Here is a 19,263-nt window from a genome sequence, read left to right as displayed (position 1 = left end):
ATATATATATATATATATGTGTGTGTGTATATATATATATATATATATATGTATATATATATATATATATATATATATATATATATATATTTTTTTTTTTTTTATTTTCTCCCCTAAATATATATGGTTGAGGGAATAATGATCTTTTTTCGCAGATATAGAGCTTAAAACAGAAGCTGACTTTATGCTTGGAGACCCAGATTAGCAAAACGACAACATCATGACAAAGGCTGAAAACAAGCCTTTTTAATCCCAAGACATTTCACTTCCTAAAAACCTGCAAAGTACCAAATCATACCTGGTACCGAAGACCTCGTAAAACTCCCAAATCCATTTTAAGCACTTGAGCGGTTAAAACAAATGAAGCGTTCCGCCCGTTGACCCGCAGACCTTCAACCAAACTCACTCACTCTGCAACACACTGATTTTCAGTTGTTTTAATGGAGACACTGATTAACCTTATTCTGTGATGAGTTACATTAATTTCCATAGTTTCCGACTCACAGCCAGACTTAGAAAAAAAAAGAAAAAAAAAAGTATATCAATATGCGTTTGCTGCAAAACTAAGGTACATTATTTACATTCCGAAAAACAAACAGAAACATCAAAACGAAATAAGAATAATAATAATAATAATAATAATAACAACAACAGTGCAGATGGTTCTTAGGGATGGGAGTGAATACTGAAGCCTAGAAATGGCAAGTTAACCTCCTGAACTGAACTGTGTCCCAGAATGACTCTATGGTGCGCCCTGGGGCCCGGAGCCAAAGCGAAGACATTTCGAGAGCGTTTTCGTCATCTCCTCAGACGTTTAAAATAATAATAAAAAAAAAACACTTTGTAAGAAATAAACTAAACACTTAGACCAGGAATCAAAATGTTCCCGATCTCATTCTTAACGTTCCCTATAGCAGTAGCCCGTCTGAATCGGTGAGGTTTCCTGAAGTGCACTTGCTCCACGAGGCGCCTCCTTGGCACCAGAACCCGTTGGATCCCGTCCATCTTCAGCCGCGTTTAACGCTAGAAAACAACAGGCGGTGAGGGGGGGGGCTGACATCCCGAAAAGGGACGAGGGTTGAGGAAAAGAATGGTTGGGAAAGCAAAAGGAATGGCGCTTTTGGGGAAATGTGCAAATCAATTTCCTATCTAAATCAACGTTGGCCATTTCGTTTTGGCATTCGAGGGCTGGAACGATAAAGAAAAGAATACTGGAGCGATTAACCATCTCTCTATCTGCTTCAAATACACGCTTTCAGTCACCTGTGTTCATTTTTTGGCCCCGCAGGGCACTTGCTGCAGTAGTGCATATATGAAACAAACAAAAAATGAAACCGTCATTGTTTTCCTACAGTTTGAAACCATCCCACATTAATAATAATAATAACAACAATATAACAACAATAATAATAATAATAATATTAATAATGCTTCAAAGATGCAGGAAATTATTGCCTAAGGCATGATTCTATACAATATTTTCAGTACATACTTTGTAAGTGTTTAAGGAAAACAATCCTCGTATCTGCTACTTGTTCAAAAAGAATGTACAGCTTGATTACTCTAGTTTTGTGCCTTAGTCCTTTTTGCTGCTTTTTTTCACATTTTCCGCTTTTTCTCCCCCTTACAGCTTCAGTTCGTTGGCAATTTTCGAGGCGATGTTCTTGAAAGCGATGGACGTTCCTGATATCCGCTTAAAGCGCACGCCGTTTAGCGAGAGGCGGGGCAGTTTGCACACCTCCATCTCCCATTGGACCAAGCTCTCGGCGTGGCCGTCGCCGTGGACGCACAGGAGCAGGAAGCGCTCGCGCTGCTCGTAATCGCAGTTGTTGGCGTCCAGGACCTTGCGGATCTCGCGCATCATCTCTGTGGGCTCCATGGAGGAGGTGGTCTTCATGCTCCAGGTGAAGCGTAGCGAGCGGGGTTTGGCGTCTTTGTGTTCATCTTTCTGATCCCCAGATACATTACGACTGCGAGAGACCAGAGGGGACAGCATTTTAGATCAATCGAACCATTCATAAACGGCTTTTATATTGTTTGCAAGTTCAAAAACTTAAATGTAACCAGATTTTGAATGTAGATGTATATACACACACATACACACACATTATATATATATATATATATATATATATACACACACACACACACACATATATATATATATATATATATATATATATATATATATATATATATATATATGTATATATATATATATGTATATATATATATATATATATATATATATACATACATATATACACATATACATATATATATGTATATATTTTACAATTAACATTTTTATTTATTTTTGAAAATACCTACAGCAATATATTTCCCATTGGGTGCATTAGAATTAACAGACAAGTTTTGGGATTTTTTTTTTTTTAATAGAATAATAAATAATTTATATAAAATTATAAATTAATAAATTCTAAAAATAAAAATAAAATTAATTTTATTCAGCAAAAACACATAAAATTGTTTAAATATGATATTAAGAATAAATTATATTTAAAATGTATTTATCTTTTTTTTGATTGTAATAATATTTTTACTGTTTTTGATCAAATTACTGTTTTTGATCAAATAAATGCAGCCTTCGTGAGCATAGTAGACGTCTTTCATTTAAATAAATCTGCCAACGTTTTGAAAACATACTTATAATTTAGTTAATAGTTTGGTTAACTCTACAAATCGTCCTGCTGTTTCGTTTTGTGGCCTTTTGAAGCGTAACAGCATTAAAATCGAGAAGCGTTTGCATTCACATACTCGTTTGTTTCAGGCCATAAAAAGTTCTCCTACAACTTTTTCACCGTTTTCAGCGACAAAACATCACACGCTTAAACACATACGACATGCAGAGAATGCAAAAATAACCATGCAAAGGTGCAGAAACGTTGCAGTCAACAACTTAAGGGTGCAAAAATAAAACGTGTGACTTTAAACTCTACAATGTAAACTGAAATATGACAAGAAACGAAGTATAATGTTGTTGCGTGCCGTATTAGGAGTGCTTATACTATTTTAACCAACATGATCAGCAAGCATGAGTAACATTGCTGTGACCTTAGCAAATAATCAAGTTGTACTTTCTTTTCTTTGCCACAAGGGGGCAAAGCAATGGCGCTAAATATCCATGCAAACAAATTCTTAAGAGTTTGTGACGGATTAGAATAAATTACTATTCACATATCATCTGACTCCCAAAATTTGAACTATGCTAGACGCCGGCTTATGCATGTATTCAACACGACGAGGTTAAGTCTTCGGAGCAATGTTAGGACCGAAAGGTGAATGAACTGTAAAACCGGACGTCCCGTCTCACCTTGAATCCTCATACCTCCCGTTTCTATCACATTCTGCCGGCACTCTTTAAAAACCAGGATGAAAAAGAGAAAAATAGTTTAGAGGCAAGAAAATCTGACACTCTGAAGCTGATCGAGCAAGGGAAGATAAGACAACAATGGCTTTTCAGACATCCTAGGACAAAAGAGAGAGCGTATCAAAGCCAGTGTTGGAGAGAGAGAGAGAGAACGCCAACAACAGATACAATTTCCTGTGTAAGTGGAGAGGAATATTGGACATGCACTTCTATTTGACCTGTGTAGAGAGATAAAATGGGAAAGGAGGAGACAGAAGAGGGTATTACAGATACCCTTCCTTTACCCTATGATTCAGCTTCCTGTTCTAAATAGATCCCATGCAGTGGACACAACTGAGCTCATTCTGTCAGGCAGGAAGGACAGAAAACTATTTAAAAAGAAGGGCTTTTCATAATGAAAAAAGACGGGACGTTTGCTTAACGAGAAATAATGCGGGGCAGTGTGGGGTCTTCTAGGCATGGAGAAAAACACGGCTTTAAAACCAATCTTCGTTGCGTTTTTGACATATAAATGATTATTTTTAAGACATCCGGTGTTAAATGAAATGAGAATGAAGTTGAAAGGTTTCGGTAGCTTCATTTCACGCCTCACGCCGAGTTACACATCCCTTTGTAGTCTGTAAGCCTTTATATAACCTAAATAATTAAACACTTTGGTTCGGAAAGGATGCATCAAATTATGACAGTCAAGACAATCATAATGTTAATTAACTCATAAAAGAATTTTTCATCAATAATTATTATTGTTATTATTACCACAAAAATATTAAGCAGACCACTGTTCAGAAACATTGATAAAATAAAAAGGACTCAGCTTTGTATGACAGGAAAAAATACAATTTTAAATATATTCAAACATAAAAAGCGGTTTTAAATTGTAATAATATTTACAATAATATTACACAACATTACTAATATTTTCACTTATTTTTAAATAACAGACTACTTTAAAAACAGCAGCGACAACAAATGACTTATCCTAAACTTTTAAACGTTAGTGCATGATATATGTTTTTGGGAATATATATATATATATATATATATATATATATATATATATATATATATATATATATATATATATATATATATAAAATTGTTTTTATATATTTAAAATATATATAATTTATATATATATATATATATATATATATATATATATATATATATATATATATATATATATATATATATATATATATATATATTTTTTTTTTTTTATTATTAAAAAAGCATAAAAATGCTTATTTTGAGTCTCAGGCAGCTGTATATAATTGGACTGTTACTAAATGTATGTTAACAGCTCACCCACTGTCACATCTGAACCCACTCTCCCATTTTATGACATTAAAGCGACATACTACAAAGCACATTAGATACTAACATATTCAGTTATAAATGGACATTAATCATCCATATACAGAACAGAATATATAAAAGAGACTGGGAGAGGTCATGCAGCAGCGTGGGCGATGAGCAGCAGTCAGAGGAGAGGACGGACGCTGGTGGATAAGTGCTCTTATGGGGCAACAATAAAAGGCAAACCGCCTTTGACATAGATCAACATCCACTGCTGCATCCTGCAACTTCTGTAAGGAATATTATGGGTTTAATACAACTTATGAAATATTAAAGCATCTCTAGCAAAAATAAAAAAAACGGTAGCAACAAAAAAATGCTATAACTATCAAAATTATGGAGGCTATATAAGTATGCCTTGTCACTGACTACCATTGAGAATCAGTGATGCTATAACCACTATATATTTCAAAGATTTACATTTACTTATACAGGGTTTAACTTGCATATATTCTTTAAAAAAACGACCAAACTCCAAATCGAGTAAGCCAAGCGTTCTTATTCATAAAGAACAAGAGCGTTTCGAACAGCTCTTTAATGGGACATCTGACCAGCTTCTGGGTTAAAAGTTCTTCACCGGAAAAGAAAAACCTGTTATCTGTTGATGTCATAACAGCACTGGCGGGAATGAAAGCGCTGGGATTGTGAGACCGGCCCGCAGGAACGGTGCGACTGGGTAGGTCAAAAAAGGGAGAAGATCCTGGGCATGAGCTACTTCTACAAGTGCATTCTGGAGCACGAAGGGTGAAACTGGGAAAGGGTTGGTCGTCGCAAAAAGGCAGTCTTGGTACCTTAACTCCAGAAATCTTGTAAAGAACCCCTCTCAATCGTCACATCTGTCAGCTGCTAAATTAAGAGCCCAGTAGGGTGGCCTGAATTACACAACCAAGAGCAAGTCTGTTACCGTACCGCAGGAAATGCATCAATGCCCTTTTTTCCTCATCGTCAGAGTAGAGTTATAACATCGCAGTACATGCTAAAGATGATTCATTTCTCAAAACCTGTCACCATATTTTTACACAGACATAATAAACACGTTTGAATAAAAGAAAACTGCCTGAAAGAAAATAAAAGCTATTTTTGAACCACAATTATTTTCGCATCAATTAAGGATGTTTTCCTGACAAATTCTCATTACTGTAATAGAGAAAAAAAAGTTGTCGTTAATGTAAAGCAAACGGGATTTAATCATTAAAATCCTATTTGTTTAATACGGTTTAAACTGTCAAGTATTTATTTCATAGCAGCATTTGTTGTACTGCCGTCAATTTAAACAGAGAAATAAATATTTTTTAAAATCGAAGTCATGTTATATTATAATTATAGTCAAAAGTTATAACATTACATTGCATATACTCCAGATGCATTAAAGTAATGGGAATTCCAGGGAAAAATATGTTGTAAATGTCAAATAAAAATTAAATAAATATTTTTATATTCAAAATTATTATTATTATTATTATGTTTTATTCAATTGCATATAAATTTAAACTTTAATTGAAGTTTAATTTAATTTAAATTTTTAATTCTTCATGGCTTACTGAAGAATATCATTTTCAACTAATGTTCCCACTATTGAATGCTGCAGTTTATCATCTAACCGAACAAAACGCACATCCTTTCTCCTTGAAGATAAAAGATGTGAATGGAAAATGAGGATCTAATAAGGAGTCTAATGGATCTATTGTGCTCAGTTGTAACCTGTGAACAGGCATGCATGGGTGATTAGTAATGTCTGTCAGGTGCTGCCCGTCAGAAAACAGCAGAAGTCTCAGGCATGCTCAGTCGCGCTCCCATTAAGAGACGGCGTGTGTCAAAGGTGAGTGACAAGCGATTAATCGGAAACGTCTTCACACTAGGGTTAAGAGTTAATCTTGGTATTTCAGCGCTAATTAACTGCACACAGCCCATCGAGGGTCCTACCTTTTGGTAAACCTGAATGACATATTTCTACAAAAGAAACAGAAAACAGAGACACTGGTCAACATCTAGAGCAGATGTATGGTCTCTTGAGCCGCTGGTCTGGTGCTGTGTTATTATAACACGACAAAAAAAAACAAACTGCAGCATTACATCCAGTGTTGGGAAGCTGAAGCTACTGACGTAACTACATTTCATAATAGCCGTTTGCAAAATAGGCATCTTTTTAAATTAACAAACCATTTCATCTCTTCGAAACAAAGCACTAATCAAACTAATTTGGTAGTCCGTTTCCACCACAGAATAAGAAAACTTTTTTTTTTGCAGCTCTGAGGTCATATCTATGGAAGCCCGTTTCCGCCACTGAATAAAAAATAAAAAAAGGTTATTTATCTCACAATTCTGCCTTTTTTTTCTCTTATTTGCGACACTTTTTTTTCTGGCAAAGCACCACAGGAAACCACGAGATGTGACTCTTACAGGACACATAAACAGAGCTTTGTATGCCATTTTAAACTTTATATCTCGCAATTCTGAGAAAAAAAAAGTCAGAATGGTTAGATAAAAAGTCGCAATAACCATTTTTTATTCAGTGGCGGAAACGGGCTTCCATACGTATCTCCTAATTCCGACTTTGTTTCACAGTTTTTTGAATCGTTAGATAATAACCTATTCTAAAGGGGAGGGGTCACAATTACCTATATTTTTCATTATGTGGGGAAAAAAAACTGAATTGCAAGTCTATCTCGAAAATCTTTTTTTTTTTTTTTTTTTTTTTTTTTTTTTAGTAATGCAAGAAACAAAGTCTAAATTGTGAGATTTGGGACTGGTTTCATAGACAAGGCTTAGCCCAAACCAGTAGTTTAATTAAGCCTTAATTAAAAAAAAAAATAAAGCCTTGTGCATCTTAAGACAAAACAAGGTCACTGGCATGTTTTAGGATCGGTCAGTGCAACTTTATTTCAGCAGAAACAGCTTTTATATTTTACTTTAGGCCTACGCCTAAGCCTTGTCTGTGAGACCGGGGGTTGAACTTGTAATTCAATAATGCAAATACTTTTTTATTCCTTGGCGGAATCTTTTCCATAAACTGTTACGCGCATATTTTTCAAACGACTTCGAGTGAACTCTTTCGTTCTTATTCCACGTAAAAACCAAATTCCACAGATAATGGCGACTGGTAATATCGGTGCTGTGTTGGTTTACCTGCGCGTGAGCTTGGATGTGAGCTTCGTGAAGAGGTTTGTTGATCCGCGGCTCCGGGACTGTGAGAGCGGCGTGGCGTCGTGTGATAAGGTCGGAGAGGCCGGGGGTCCGTTGTAGGTGGCCGTGCGCCGCTCCCTCAGTTGGCCTCCGTGGAAGGTGCTGCGGCTCAGCGTGCCTCGTGGGAAGCGCAGGCGGTCCGGGGGAGTCGCGCTACTAATGCTGTGGGTGGAGGCGCCGGGGTTTCGCTGACTCGTCTGAGCCGCGCTCGTACTGAAGAGAGAAGAATCATCACAGCACCGTTACAACCAGGTGGCCTTTAGACACTTAATGGGATAGATTCACCAAAAAAAAATCTCTTATCATATGTATGATTTTCTTTTATCTGTGGAAAACAACAATCGTTTTGACGAACGCGTTTTTGTTGTCTTCACAATGGAAACCGACGGGGCAATGCTTTTCATTTCAAATTTCATAGTTAATATAGTAAACACTAAAGCATTTTCCCTTGTGTTCTGCGGAAGAAAGCGTTAATGATGCAGTAATCGAAATAAAAAGTATTCAGGATAATGATTCTTGACTGAAAAACCAAATTTAAATATTGAATGAAATAAACACTCAATTAAAGATGTTGCCTTGACGATTAAAATAAAACAAGTTAAATTCAAAGCACTACAATTAAATAAAGTTAAAAAAAATTACAAAAGCAAAAAAGCTAATAAAATGATTAAGAATTAAATTATAAACCCGTTTCAAAATATAGTAATAAATATTATAAAAGTAATAAATATACTAAAATAGCAGAGAAATAACAAGATTTGCCTTTTTGAAAACGAATATAAATAAAATTAATTCTCTATAAGCAACTATTTTGTAGTTATGCATTACAAAAGAATGTAACAAAATATCCAAGCAAAATAATAAAGCACCAAACAAAAAGTTTTCTCAGAACTAATTTAAGTGATTGCTTTAAATAAAGCAGTGTTTTGTTTTGCTTTTCCGGTGGATGTGTTTAGTCAGTTCCTCTCAAATTCACACAGGTTTCCTTGCAGAGTAACCACAAAAGTTTGACTGGTTAAGTCACTATTATAGGCTTGTCACTTTAAAAAAAAATTTACAAATTAAATGACATATATAGTGCAAATGTTGTATGAAATTTCAAACTAACAAATATCGATAATAGTGACAGAACCGTTAACAAAATTCTTAATTTGCACACCATAACAATCAAAAAACATCTCCACAGTCCTTTCACTAGTCATTTACTAGGTTAATGTAGTTTATATTCTATATTAGTGGGTTTAGACACAAGGAGGACGTTAGTTTAATGGTTCAAATGGGAAGATGCAGGAAATCCTCAAACGTTAAAACGCAACGGAAGCTCCGCGACGGGTCCTCCTGGATTGGTTGAGAGACACTATTAGGGGCGAGACGAGGGTGGTGGGAAATCGAAGACGCGGACAGCAGAGAGATCGGAGGGCGTTAGAGAGGAGTGCGATGGAGAGAGACACACTAAGATTAGAGACAGACGCTAAACTCGTCTTTACTTGGGCCTGAAGAGATCAGAGGCGCCGTCGTTGGGCGGCAAGGCGGAGCGGCAGGTGTGTCCGGAGGCCGAGAGGGACGTGGCCTTTTGATGCCGCAGGCGGACCGAAGCCGATGAGCTGGCGAGAGCAACGGCGTACGCCGTCGGACTCGTGCTGACGCATCCCGACATTTCACTCAGGCTGGAGTGGGATGGGTCAGATACAGTATGTGCGAAGAAAGCAGAGCATATGAGATCAAAACGATGAGCAGAGAACAATATGAAGAGAGAGTCAAGTAGGATACGGGGGGATCGCGATGGTTTGCTGCTCGTTTAAAACGGACTAGTGCGTCTGATGTAAACTGGCTTAACAAAAAAAAGTCTGCATTATTTACTCCCCCTTCACTTTTTTTCTTCTGTGGAACATAAATCTTAATGAAGGTCGGTCAGGCCCAAAACAACACTGGACCCCACTGACCAAAAAAAAACCCAAACAAAAAACCCTGAAAACGTCAAAGGGTTTTTGTTTCCCCCCAGAAGAAGAAAAGTGTTACACTAACTATTCAAAAGTTTGTGTTTGGAAAGAGTTTATGCTTTGTATGCTCGACAAGTTTTTTTTTTTAATGTACTGAATCAAAAATACCAGTTCAGCACAATCTGAAATTATATTGTAAATTATAACTGTTATATTTTAAAATCTGTTTTTACCAGAATAAAATAAATACACTACTATTCAAAAATGTATGTTTTTTTTTTTTTAATAAATTTACTTATTTTTTTACTTTATTATAAATTATTTTACCCCCTTCTTTTTTTTTTTTCTTTTTTTTCTCTATTTTCTTTATAATAAGTTGGGCTGGGAAGAGATTATTTGTATAAGTGTATTCATTTTTTGTTGTTGTGGCTGTTCAAAAATTTTTTTTTTTTTTTACATGTGTGTATACATATATTTCAGTAATTAAAAAAATATATATATGTTTTTTTTTAAGCCTCATATGCTCACCAAGGCTGCATTTAATTAAAAATACAGTAAAGACAGTAATATTGTGAAATATTATTAAAATTTTAAATGGCATTTTTCATATTATTTGATTTTTCAAATGTAACTGTTTTGCCCAGAAGAAATAATGTACTTCACCAAGGCTGCATTTATTTAATTTAAAAATGCAGTAAAAACTGTGATATTGCAAAATATAATCACAATGTAAAATGTCATTTTTCCATATTATTTATATTTTTGAATTGCAATTTATTCATGGCCAAAAGCTAAATTTTTCCCCGTCTTCAGTTTCACGCCATTCCCCAGAAATCATAACCGATTCTTATTATCCGAGTTGAAAACAATTCTGCAGCTTAATATTTCGCGTGTATTTTATGAACAGTGGTGTATAAAGATTTTAAAATGACACGAGGATGAGTTGAGGAGGATAAATCATTCACTTTTGATTCAACTACCCCTTTAGGACTAGTCAGCTTTGTGACTTTTTAATTCTGCATATTCCTGATATGGGATTCAGCGCATGTTTTGTCTCTCTTTGTGGAATGCGTGGCAAAGCGAAGCGGTTCAGAAAGGCAGGCTGGCACAGCAAGGTTGGCTGTTGTTTTTGTGATACGTCATTGGCATGAGTCAGCAGGACAGAGGCCTCTTTGTGAACTCGGAAAGTGCCATGCAGACATCCCAAATGAATCTGTATTTCCACAGATCTTCTCCCAAAAAACACCATCATTATAGACATATAAGCCTTGTTTATGACTATATCAAGAAAATATTTAGTGGGAATGAACAAATGGGCAATAATTGTTGCAATTTCAAACAATTAATTGCGATCAAATAATATATATTATATATATATATATATATATTTGTGTGTACTGTGTATATTTATTATATATATATATAAATACAAATACACGCATGTATATATTTTATATAAAAATAAATATTTTTAATAATATAAAATATTTAAAAACGTTTATATATTAACCATATTTCTATATAATATCAAATATAAGAAAAAATTGTCATGTAAATAAATATATACTATGAGTGTATTTTAATACATACATAATAAATAAACAGCATATTGTGTACATTTTGGATGCGATTAATTGCTTGACAGCAGTAATATATTTTTTATTTAATTGTATGTTGTATATCTAATAATTATAGATTTTTTTTTTCTCTGTAACATTCAGCAATGCATTCTACGTGATAACGCAATGTCATGTAAAGTATTAAACCAAATCTTCAAATGCTGCAACGAAGCAAAAACAAACAAACAGACGAAGCTCCACAAACATTCATAAACCTGTAGATGAGAACAACTGTTTTCGTGAAAATATCTGGCTGAGCGAAGTGGAAAAGGCTCAAGTCGTTCCCTGTTGTTTTGAAACACGGTGGCACTTCCTGTAAATGGCGTTGATGTCGATGAAAACGGAGATTCGTTTTGTTTTAACGAAAACACGAGAGGTCTCAGGGACTCACCTGTTCTCTTTGCCGTTCTGGATGACGGAGTGGCGGTCTGCGGCGTTCCTCTCACTACACACGTATGTGTTTCTCCTGGTCATACCGCTGGACACAGAATTGCTCTGCAGAAACACATATTACAGCGCGAGTCTTAATCGGTGATGCACTGAAATGAAACACCAAAATGAAGACTAAACCCTTGTTTAATAATCAACTAATTCATTAGATTTATTTAATAATCAACACTCAAAAGTTGCACGTTTTAATTGCATATAAACTTAATTATATAATTGTTTCCCCTGAAATTAGCTTTTTTAAAATAAGCATTTCAATGAGAATCAAATAGCCTCAAAAACCATATGCATCATTTTAATTTTTCTGTAAACATGACAGAATTCAAAAAATAAATAGTTTCATTTAAAGACTGTTTTCCAGTAGCAAGTTCAAGTTGTTATTATTGTGACAGCTGAATGGTGAACTAGTCAAGTTTTGTCTGAACAAAGTTCAGCTGAGTCAGCACTCACTAAATGATCTTGGTTTAACAAAATATGGATAAATTAAAAACAAATCAACTGATATTTTTTATCTACCTCAGACGCCTGTGGTGAATAACTAATCTAAATAATTCATAAAATAATCAACAGAACTATAAACAATTAAATAACAGATCATACAAGCTCCATACTTTAGTTAGACTGAGACACTATTATAGTTTTTAATATTTTGAATTGCAATAATGAAGTTGTAGTAATTTCTTTTTAAATAATTTTTGTGCATTTTTAATTTTTTTGTTTTAAATCTGTTTATATTGTTTTTATTTTATTTATAGTTTTAAGTTTAGTTGCAATAAAAGTATTTAGAATTTTATTTTATTTCAGCTAAGTCGATTTTTAAATGAAAGATTTGTTTACGATATTAGTTGTAGTTCACTATATAATAACCCAGATTTGTTAGATTCTCTTCAGATCTATTTTATGCAAACGAGGACGATACTAAATATCGTGGGTGGTATCAGCTCACCCCAGGGGCGCCGGCGCTCTTTTTGCGGTCAGGAATGTCGGCCTTGTTTGGGTTGTTGGCGTTGCCCAGCATGGGGCTCGGTGGAGCCATGCCACGGCTTCCGGATGAGCTGGACTTACGTGCCTGTGCACTGCCCTCCTCTTTATGGTCACTTTCTGCAGAAGTGGTCTGACTTCTCTTGGGGTAACCCACCGAGGGAATGGTAGGACCAGCTGTAGAGGGAGAGGAACGGACATTAGAAACACAAAGACCTCGCAGCACCACTTAAAACGCAAAAAAAAAGCACGCTCACCCTGGTCACTGTAACGACGCTGTTTCTGGTTGGAGGAGATATTCTTTTGGACTTTGAGGTGAGATGGCGACTGGCCGTTATTGTGCTCGCTGTTGGGTCTGGCCTTCGCCAAAGAGAGGTTACTGCTGGAGCTGGAATCGCTGACCTCCAACTGTGGTCACACAAAACAAACATTTTTAGCTCGTCTGGACGTATAGATTAATGCACTTGGCTAATCCAGAGATGCCAACTGACATGCTACAAGTCATGTAATATTCATAATCAGACGTTAAACATAGCCGGACGTTTAACGATGGGTAGAAAGACTAACCCACACTGCAGCTCATTCTGTTCTTTTTCTGTCTAGCTAGGCAGGAAAGGGTTGTCTAACTGACATGACCTTTGTGGGTGGGTAAATCTAAAATCGATGACACCACAATAATAGAGCAGAGCGCAACTAAGTGGTAACTCATACTGAAATACAGACAGTGTCAAATAAACAAGGGAAAAATGGTGCCTAAAATCTCCAAAGGTAGAGATTTTAAATCTGCAAACAATGCAAATGTAACGTTGCGAGAGCATTTATCTTTTACTTGCTGGGTTTGAGACCAAGTGTCACACTAACATATCATACTCAGGCGCACTACTGTTCAAAAGTAACATTTAGCAAGGACGAATTCAATTGAGTCAATTTAGACAGTATGAACATTCACAAAAAACGTCTGTTTCAAATAAATGCTGTCCTTTTGAAATCAAGACTGGAGTAAATGATGTGGAAATTTCAGCTTTGCATCACAGGAATAAATAACTTTTTAAAATATAGTATGTTTATGAATAAAAAAACAGTACAATAAAATACAATTTATATAAAATGATAAAATCCCCAAACAATTTTTAGTTATTAAATTGTAATAATATTTTACAATATTGCTTGATTTGTTAAATATATTTTTTTCCCAATTTTGTTTTCCAATAAATGGAGCCTTGGTGAGTTATATTTGCTTACAAGCTAGCTAAGACTTGTTATATCATTTGCATATCATTGCTCTTTTGTTGATTTTGAACGCTTCCATTGTCAACATTTAAAGTTGCTTCTGTTAAATTATTTAGAAATGCGATGCACCAAATCTCAAACTTCTGACCAGTAGCGTGTGCTCTCATTTAACTGGACCCCGACTGAGCAATGCAACCAAACAGCTCTAAAAAGTCATTGTGAATACAGTAACCCACCTCAGTGGACTTCCTTCCTAACAGCAGGTAGGTTGCAGTGATTTCGTCGTACTTCATCCTGGTTAGAGATTCGTGGATCTCCTCTCTTGAGTAACCCATTCCTACCATGATATCTGCAACAAACCATATATCAAGCGGTCAATGTGGGATGCCGTTACCAGCTGGTTCGGTGTCAAAACTGGCTGACCTCTACGTTTTTCAAAGGCCTCAATATATTGGAAGCAATGGCTGCTAAAAAAAGTCAGCTTTGCCATCACGGGAACAAAGTCGGTGATATATTTTAAAAGCAACCTTTTTCACAGTACATTGATTAAAAGCATGCATCTTCGCTATTTACATATTCGTGCACAATAAACGTTGATATATATAAAAGGCATAGCAGTCGAAAGCCAACCTTGAACATCAAAAAAAGGTTTTTAACATGTTTACTCCAAACTCTTCATGAATAATGTTGTCTGGCTACATTGTATCTCAACAGACCTCGTAATTCTAAAAAGAGAGATCTAGCATAATTCCTGATATCCTTAGCTTTACTAAAAAAATAAAGTAAGCACCTTTCAAAACAAAGTTGCAAAGTGCTTTACAATAAAAAGATAAGTACAGCAAAAAAAATATAAAACCGTCAAAAAGCCATACTATAAATATGAGAAATTCATCGTTCAGAAAACCGTTTGCGGTTAATTCGTTTTCATGTAGTTTAAAGTATTTGAGACCCAAAAGGTTACGTAGACTGGAAAATGTTTCCATTTTTTACAGCGCAGTAGTCAAAATGTTTACTCGCTATGAAAAGAAGTGATGATCAACTCAAGCTACACTGAATGCGATGGCCCCCGACTCGAATGAGCTGTTCCTGCGCTGGCTGTAAATGCTTTTCGGGACACAGAACTGGGGCTTAGAGATCGATGGAGAGTTTGAAAGGCAGACAGGCCCGCAGCAGCAGTGGAAAGAACAGGGTCCCTCTGACCTCAGATACCATCGACCCCTGCGCTCCGCTGAAACCCACAGGCGCACCAGCCACTATTAGCGTCACGTTGAAGGCAGCGTGCCAGACTAACAGCTTCTGCTGAGCAAAAAAATGGTGATCGACTCTTATGATGTTACGCAATGCTCTTAAGCCAAATATTTAAAAAAAAAAAAATTTGGATCTCGCTTAATGGCTTTCAAAAACCACGCTCCCACGAAAAGTAACTAATAACAATAAAATCATGAACGGCTGGAAAGTTCTTACTACGTCTATAACTTTGGATTTTGTTTTGTCTGATCAGCTAAAAACGCAAAAGCTTACACTGTGACTTTGTTGCCTTTAAATGTACAATTAACCTGGACATTAATATTCACGTACACTATTGATCAAATGCTTGTGGTCAGTATAATTTTAATACCGTTATTCATTAAATTGATAAAAAAAATTGACATATATATATACACATATACATACATATACATATATACACACACACACATACATTATATATATATATATATATATATATATATATATATATATATATATAAAAATGTGTGTGTGTATATACACATATGTATACACATATGTATACACACACACATATACATATATATGTGTGTGTGTGTGTATATATGTATGTGTTTATATGTATATTTGTGCATATGGATGTATATAATTTAAACAAATTTCTACTCAAAGAATTCTATAAAAATATTAGGCAGCACAACTGATAACACTTAGAGAGGTTTCCTTTGCAGCAAATCAGTATATTATAATGGTTTCTGAAGGATTATGTGACACCGAAGGATGATGTAATGATGCCGAATATTCAGCTTTGCAACACAAGAATGAATTAATTGTAAAATATATTCAAATAAAAAACAGCTATTTCAAATTGTAATAATATTTCACAATATTACCGTTTTACTTTATTTTTGATAACAAAATAAAATAATTGCATTCAAAAAAATCATAAAAAAACAAACACAAATCAACCCCAAACTTGTGAAGAGCAAGTTGTTAAAGATACCCACGTCAGCAGTTTCACTGTCTTTAATTCATTCCTTAACTATATTCTATTCAAACCGTTGCTAGCAGTTGACCATTCAATGATGCATGAAATCAGATTCACGTAACTAGGAGCTCTTGAATTCACGTACTTCCGTTAAAGCCTGTTTTGACCGTTTGCTTTAGTTCTGAAAAAAAAATCTGGAAGTTTCACATTCGAGTTCTGCTTTTTTGTTCAAAACTATTCTGTGGAAAAGGCAGTGGGGAACAATATTTCACAAGCACCTGTAATCTCTTTTTAAATAAGCTTACAGCTTTTGAGCTACTAGAAACAAATGTAAACGGCACACTTTGGATTCAGAAGCCTGCGTCCTTCAGTACTTTGTATTTAACAGCACGTAAAAGTGTTGATCTCGTACCGATTCTCTTCTGATCTGAGATATCGAGCTCCGGCTCCACGAACGGCTTGAGCTCGTCCTCCTCGCAGCCTGCGTTGATCCATCGATCCTTCATGATTTGCTGAGACAGACATACACGGAGCTTTGTGAGATTCATAAATATTCACGATTGTACATCAAATAAAATATTTTTAAAGTGGATCTGATCCTTAAAGGTGGAACAGTCAGTTTTTCCAACAACAATGCATAAAATATAAAAATGAAAATGTTAAGGATTTAGATTTATGCGTGCATTTATATAAATTATGGCCAGATTTGACTGTTTTGTATATCATTTCATCACGTGTAGTGCTAAATAAAGTGGCCCGTATGAAAAGACCACATACTACATACTATATATATATATATATATATATATATATATATATATGAGTGGCATAACACACGCTTGAGTGCACAGAGCCTCTCAAATCCTCAATTATTCATCAGCAGATGTCATTTCATTTTTTAATTCAGCGTGTGCATTATGGGCTGTGAAGTGAAGAATATATACCCTGCACATAAAGGCCCCAAACAATGGAGGCGCCGTTTCACTCAGTAAGTGTAAAACAGCCAGGGTGTGTCTGGGAATGAGTGTCATGTTAAATTAATTATGAGGAGAAAGCGTTCTGTGATGAAGGTGTGCACTCGTGCTAAAGGTTGTGATGGAGGGAGAACAGAGAGAAAGATGGCATGCATGGGTGTGTTTTTATTGGGAATGAGGGAGAGAGGTTTATGGGTATTTATTAATCAAGGTGACACCTTTTCTGAACACTGTAAAACATTAGATGCATACATTGTTTGTAAGACCTACTGAATTTTTTTAATAACCATAAAATAAAAAGTAATAATGAGAAGTATGTGAAGTACTTTTTTTAATATATCAGGTTTTAATTTAAATGCGAATCCATTGATTCAAACCTGTTACCCACATTAATGTAAATAAGATAAGACATAGGATATATATATATATATATATATATATATATATATATATATATATATATATATATATATATATATATAAATAAATAATTACAAAATTATTTTAGGTTTTAGTATTTAAATCAAATAATAAAAAAAGAATTGTATCAATTGTAAATATAATTTTATTATTATTATTATTATTATTTACTTGCTTATTTTTGCATTATATTTTGCTTATCATTTACACAGATTAGATTTTTTATTCTTTTGTATATAAATGTCACGTATAATAAAGCTGTCCATAAAAAAAAAAAAAAAAAAAAACAATTAAAAAAACAATAAAAAAAAACCCTAATTGTATTAAAAGTTTTAAATGAGTCTATTACAAACTCCTTGAAAATAAATAAAATAAATAAATAAAACAACTACTAAGCATTTTCTGGAAATAAAGCACTAAGCAACACATCAGCTGCAGGTCCTATTTATCCTGTATCCGGCGTTTCTCACCTCAAGTGTTCCCCGTTTGACAGGGTTCAGCACCAGGAAGCGTTTCAGGAGGTTCTCACAGTCAGTCGACATGTAGAAGGGAATTCGATATTTACCCCTCAACACTCGCTCACGAAGCTCCTGCAGGTAAAACGTAATTTAGGCTGTAAAATCTGATCAGATGAGATCTGAAGTCAAACATCCTGAATGCATTTTTACTGAATTATTTAGTGTCTTTCTTGACTGTTCCCACTATTTCACGAGTCAGGAGAGGTTGCACGATGCAGTTACTTTACCATTATGCTTTGCATTTTCTTAAAACAACTATAAATGTATAACCTCACATGGCTTACTGCTTTAATAAATGACCGATTTCACCCAGGATTTTTCATGAATCACTAAACAAACCCACAGCTTCTCAGCTGTGAATGTTTAGGAGGGCAAAAGTGACCTTTCAGGGCTGCACGCGCTAACCTTTAGATTCTGTCCATCAAAGGGCAGTGATCCGCTGACCAGTGTGTAGAGTATGACCCCTAGGCTCCACACATCCACCTCAGGACCGTCATACTTTTTGCCTTGGAAAAGCTCAGGGGCCGCATACGGAGGGCTGCCGCAAAACGTGTCGAGTTTGTTCCCGATAGTGAATTCATTACTGAAACCGAAGTCTGCGATCTTAATGTTCATGTCTGCGTCCAGCAGCAGGTTTTCTGCCTGCATGAGAGAACAAGAGAAGAGTGAGACAAAGAGTCCTTTTTCATGCATATCTCATTTATGATAAAAATATTTTATATAATAAATTAATTAAATATATTTAAATTTGTTCATAATTAATAATTGTAATGAAGTAATAATGAAACGATAATAATTTGGGGACATTTTGCATTTATTTAATTATTATTATTATTATTATTACTATTTTATTTTATTTACAAATTATAAATAACCACAATATATAAACCGGAAATTATTAAAATTGTCATTAATTTATGCACATTTAAAATATAAACCGATTGATAATAATAATTATTATTATTATTTATTTAATAAATACA

General features: G+C 34.8%; 1 protein-coding gene across 16 annotated transcripts in view; it reads right to left on the bottom strand.

The window, feature by feature from the left end:
* Nucleotides 1-422: 422 nt before the first annotated feature.
* mark3b (MAP/microtubule affinity-regulating kinase 3b) overlaps nt 423-19,263 on the bottom strand; it is a 51,556-nt gene continuing 32,715 nt past the window's right edge. For 3 of the 16 annotated variants that reach the window (XM_043218980.1, XM_043218977.1, XM_043218989.1), the window contains 12 exons: nt 18,686-18,922; nt 18,233-18,352; nt 16,781-16,880; nt 14,387-14,499; nt 13,178-13,328; nt 12,886-13,097; nt 11,884-11,987; nt 9,421-9,600; nt 7,877-8,146; nt 6,674-6,700; nt 3,335-3,379; nt 423-1,970 (listed from right to left, as the gene is read on the bottom strand). In XM_043218980.1, coding sequence (XP_043074915.1) covers nt 1,625-1,970; nt 3,335-3,379; nt 6,674-6,700; nt 7,877-8,146; nt 9,421-9,600; nt 11,884-11,987; nt 12,886-13,097; nt 13,178-13,328; nt 14,387-14,499; nt 16,781-16,880; nt 18,233-18,352; nt 18,686-18,922 — 1,905 coding nt within the window. In that variant the 3' untranslated portion in view covers nt 423-1,624. The remainder of the gene's footprint in view (nt 1,971-3,334; nt 3,380-6,673; nt 6,701-7,876; nt 8,147-9,420; nt 9,601-11,883; nt 11,988-12,885; nt 13,098-13,177; nt 13,329-14,386; nt 14,500-16,780; nt 16,881-18,232; nt 18,353-18,685; nt 18,923-19,263) is intronic. The other 13 variants (XM_043218991.1, XM_043218979.1, XM_043218990.1 and 10 more) reach the window with 7 other exon arrangements.

This window comes from Puntigrus tetrazona, chromosome 20 (genome assembly GCF_018831695.1).
Source record: "Puntigrus tetrazona isolate hp1 chromosome 20, ASM1883169v1, whole genome shotgun sequence".
In the NCBI taxonomy this organism is placed as follows: Eukaryota; Metazoa; Chordata; class Actinopteri; order Cypriniformes; family Cyprinidae; genus Puntigrus; species Puntigrus tetrazona.
This window is presented reverse-complemented; position numbering and strand designations above follow the sequence as displayed.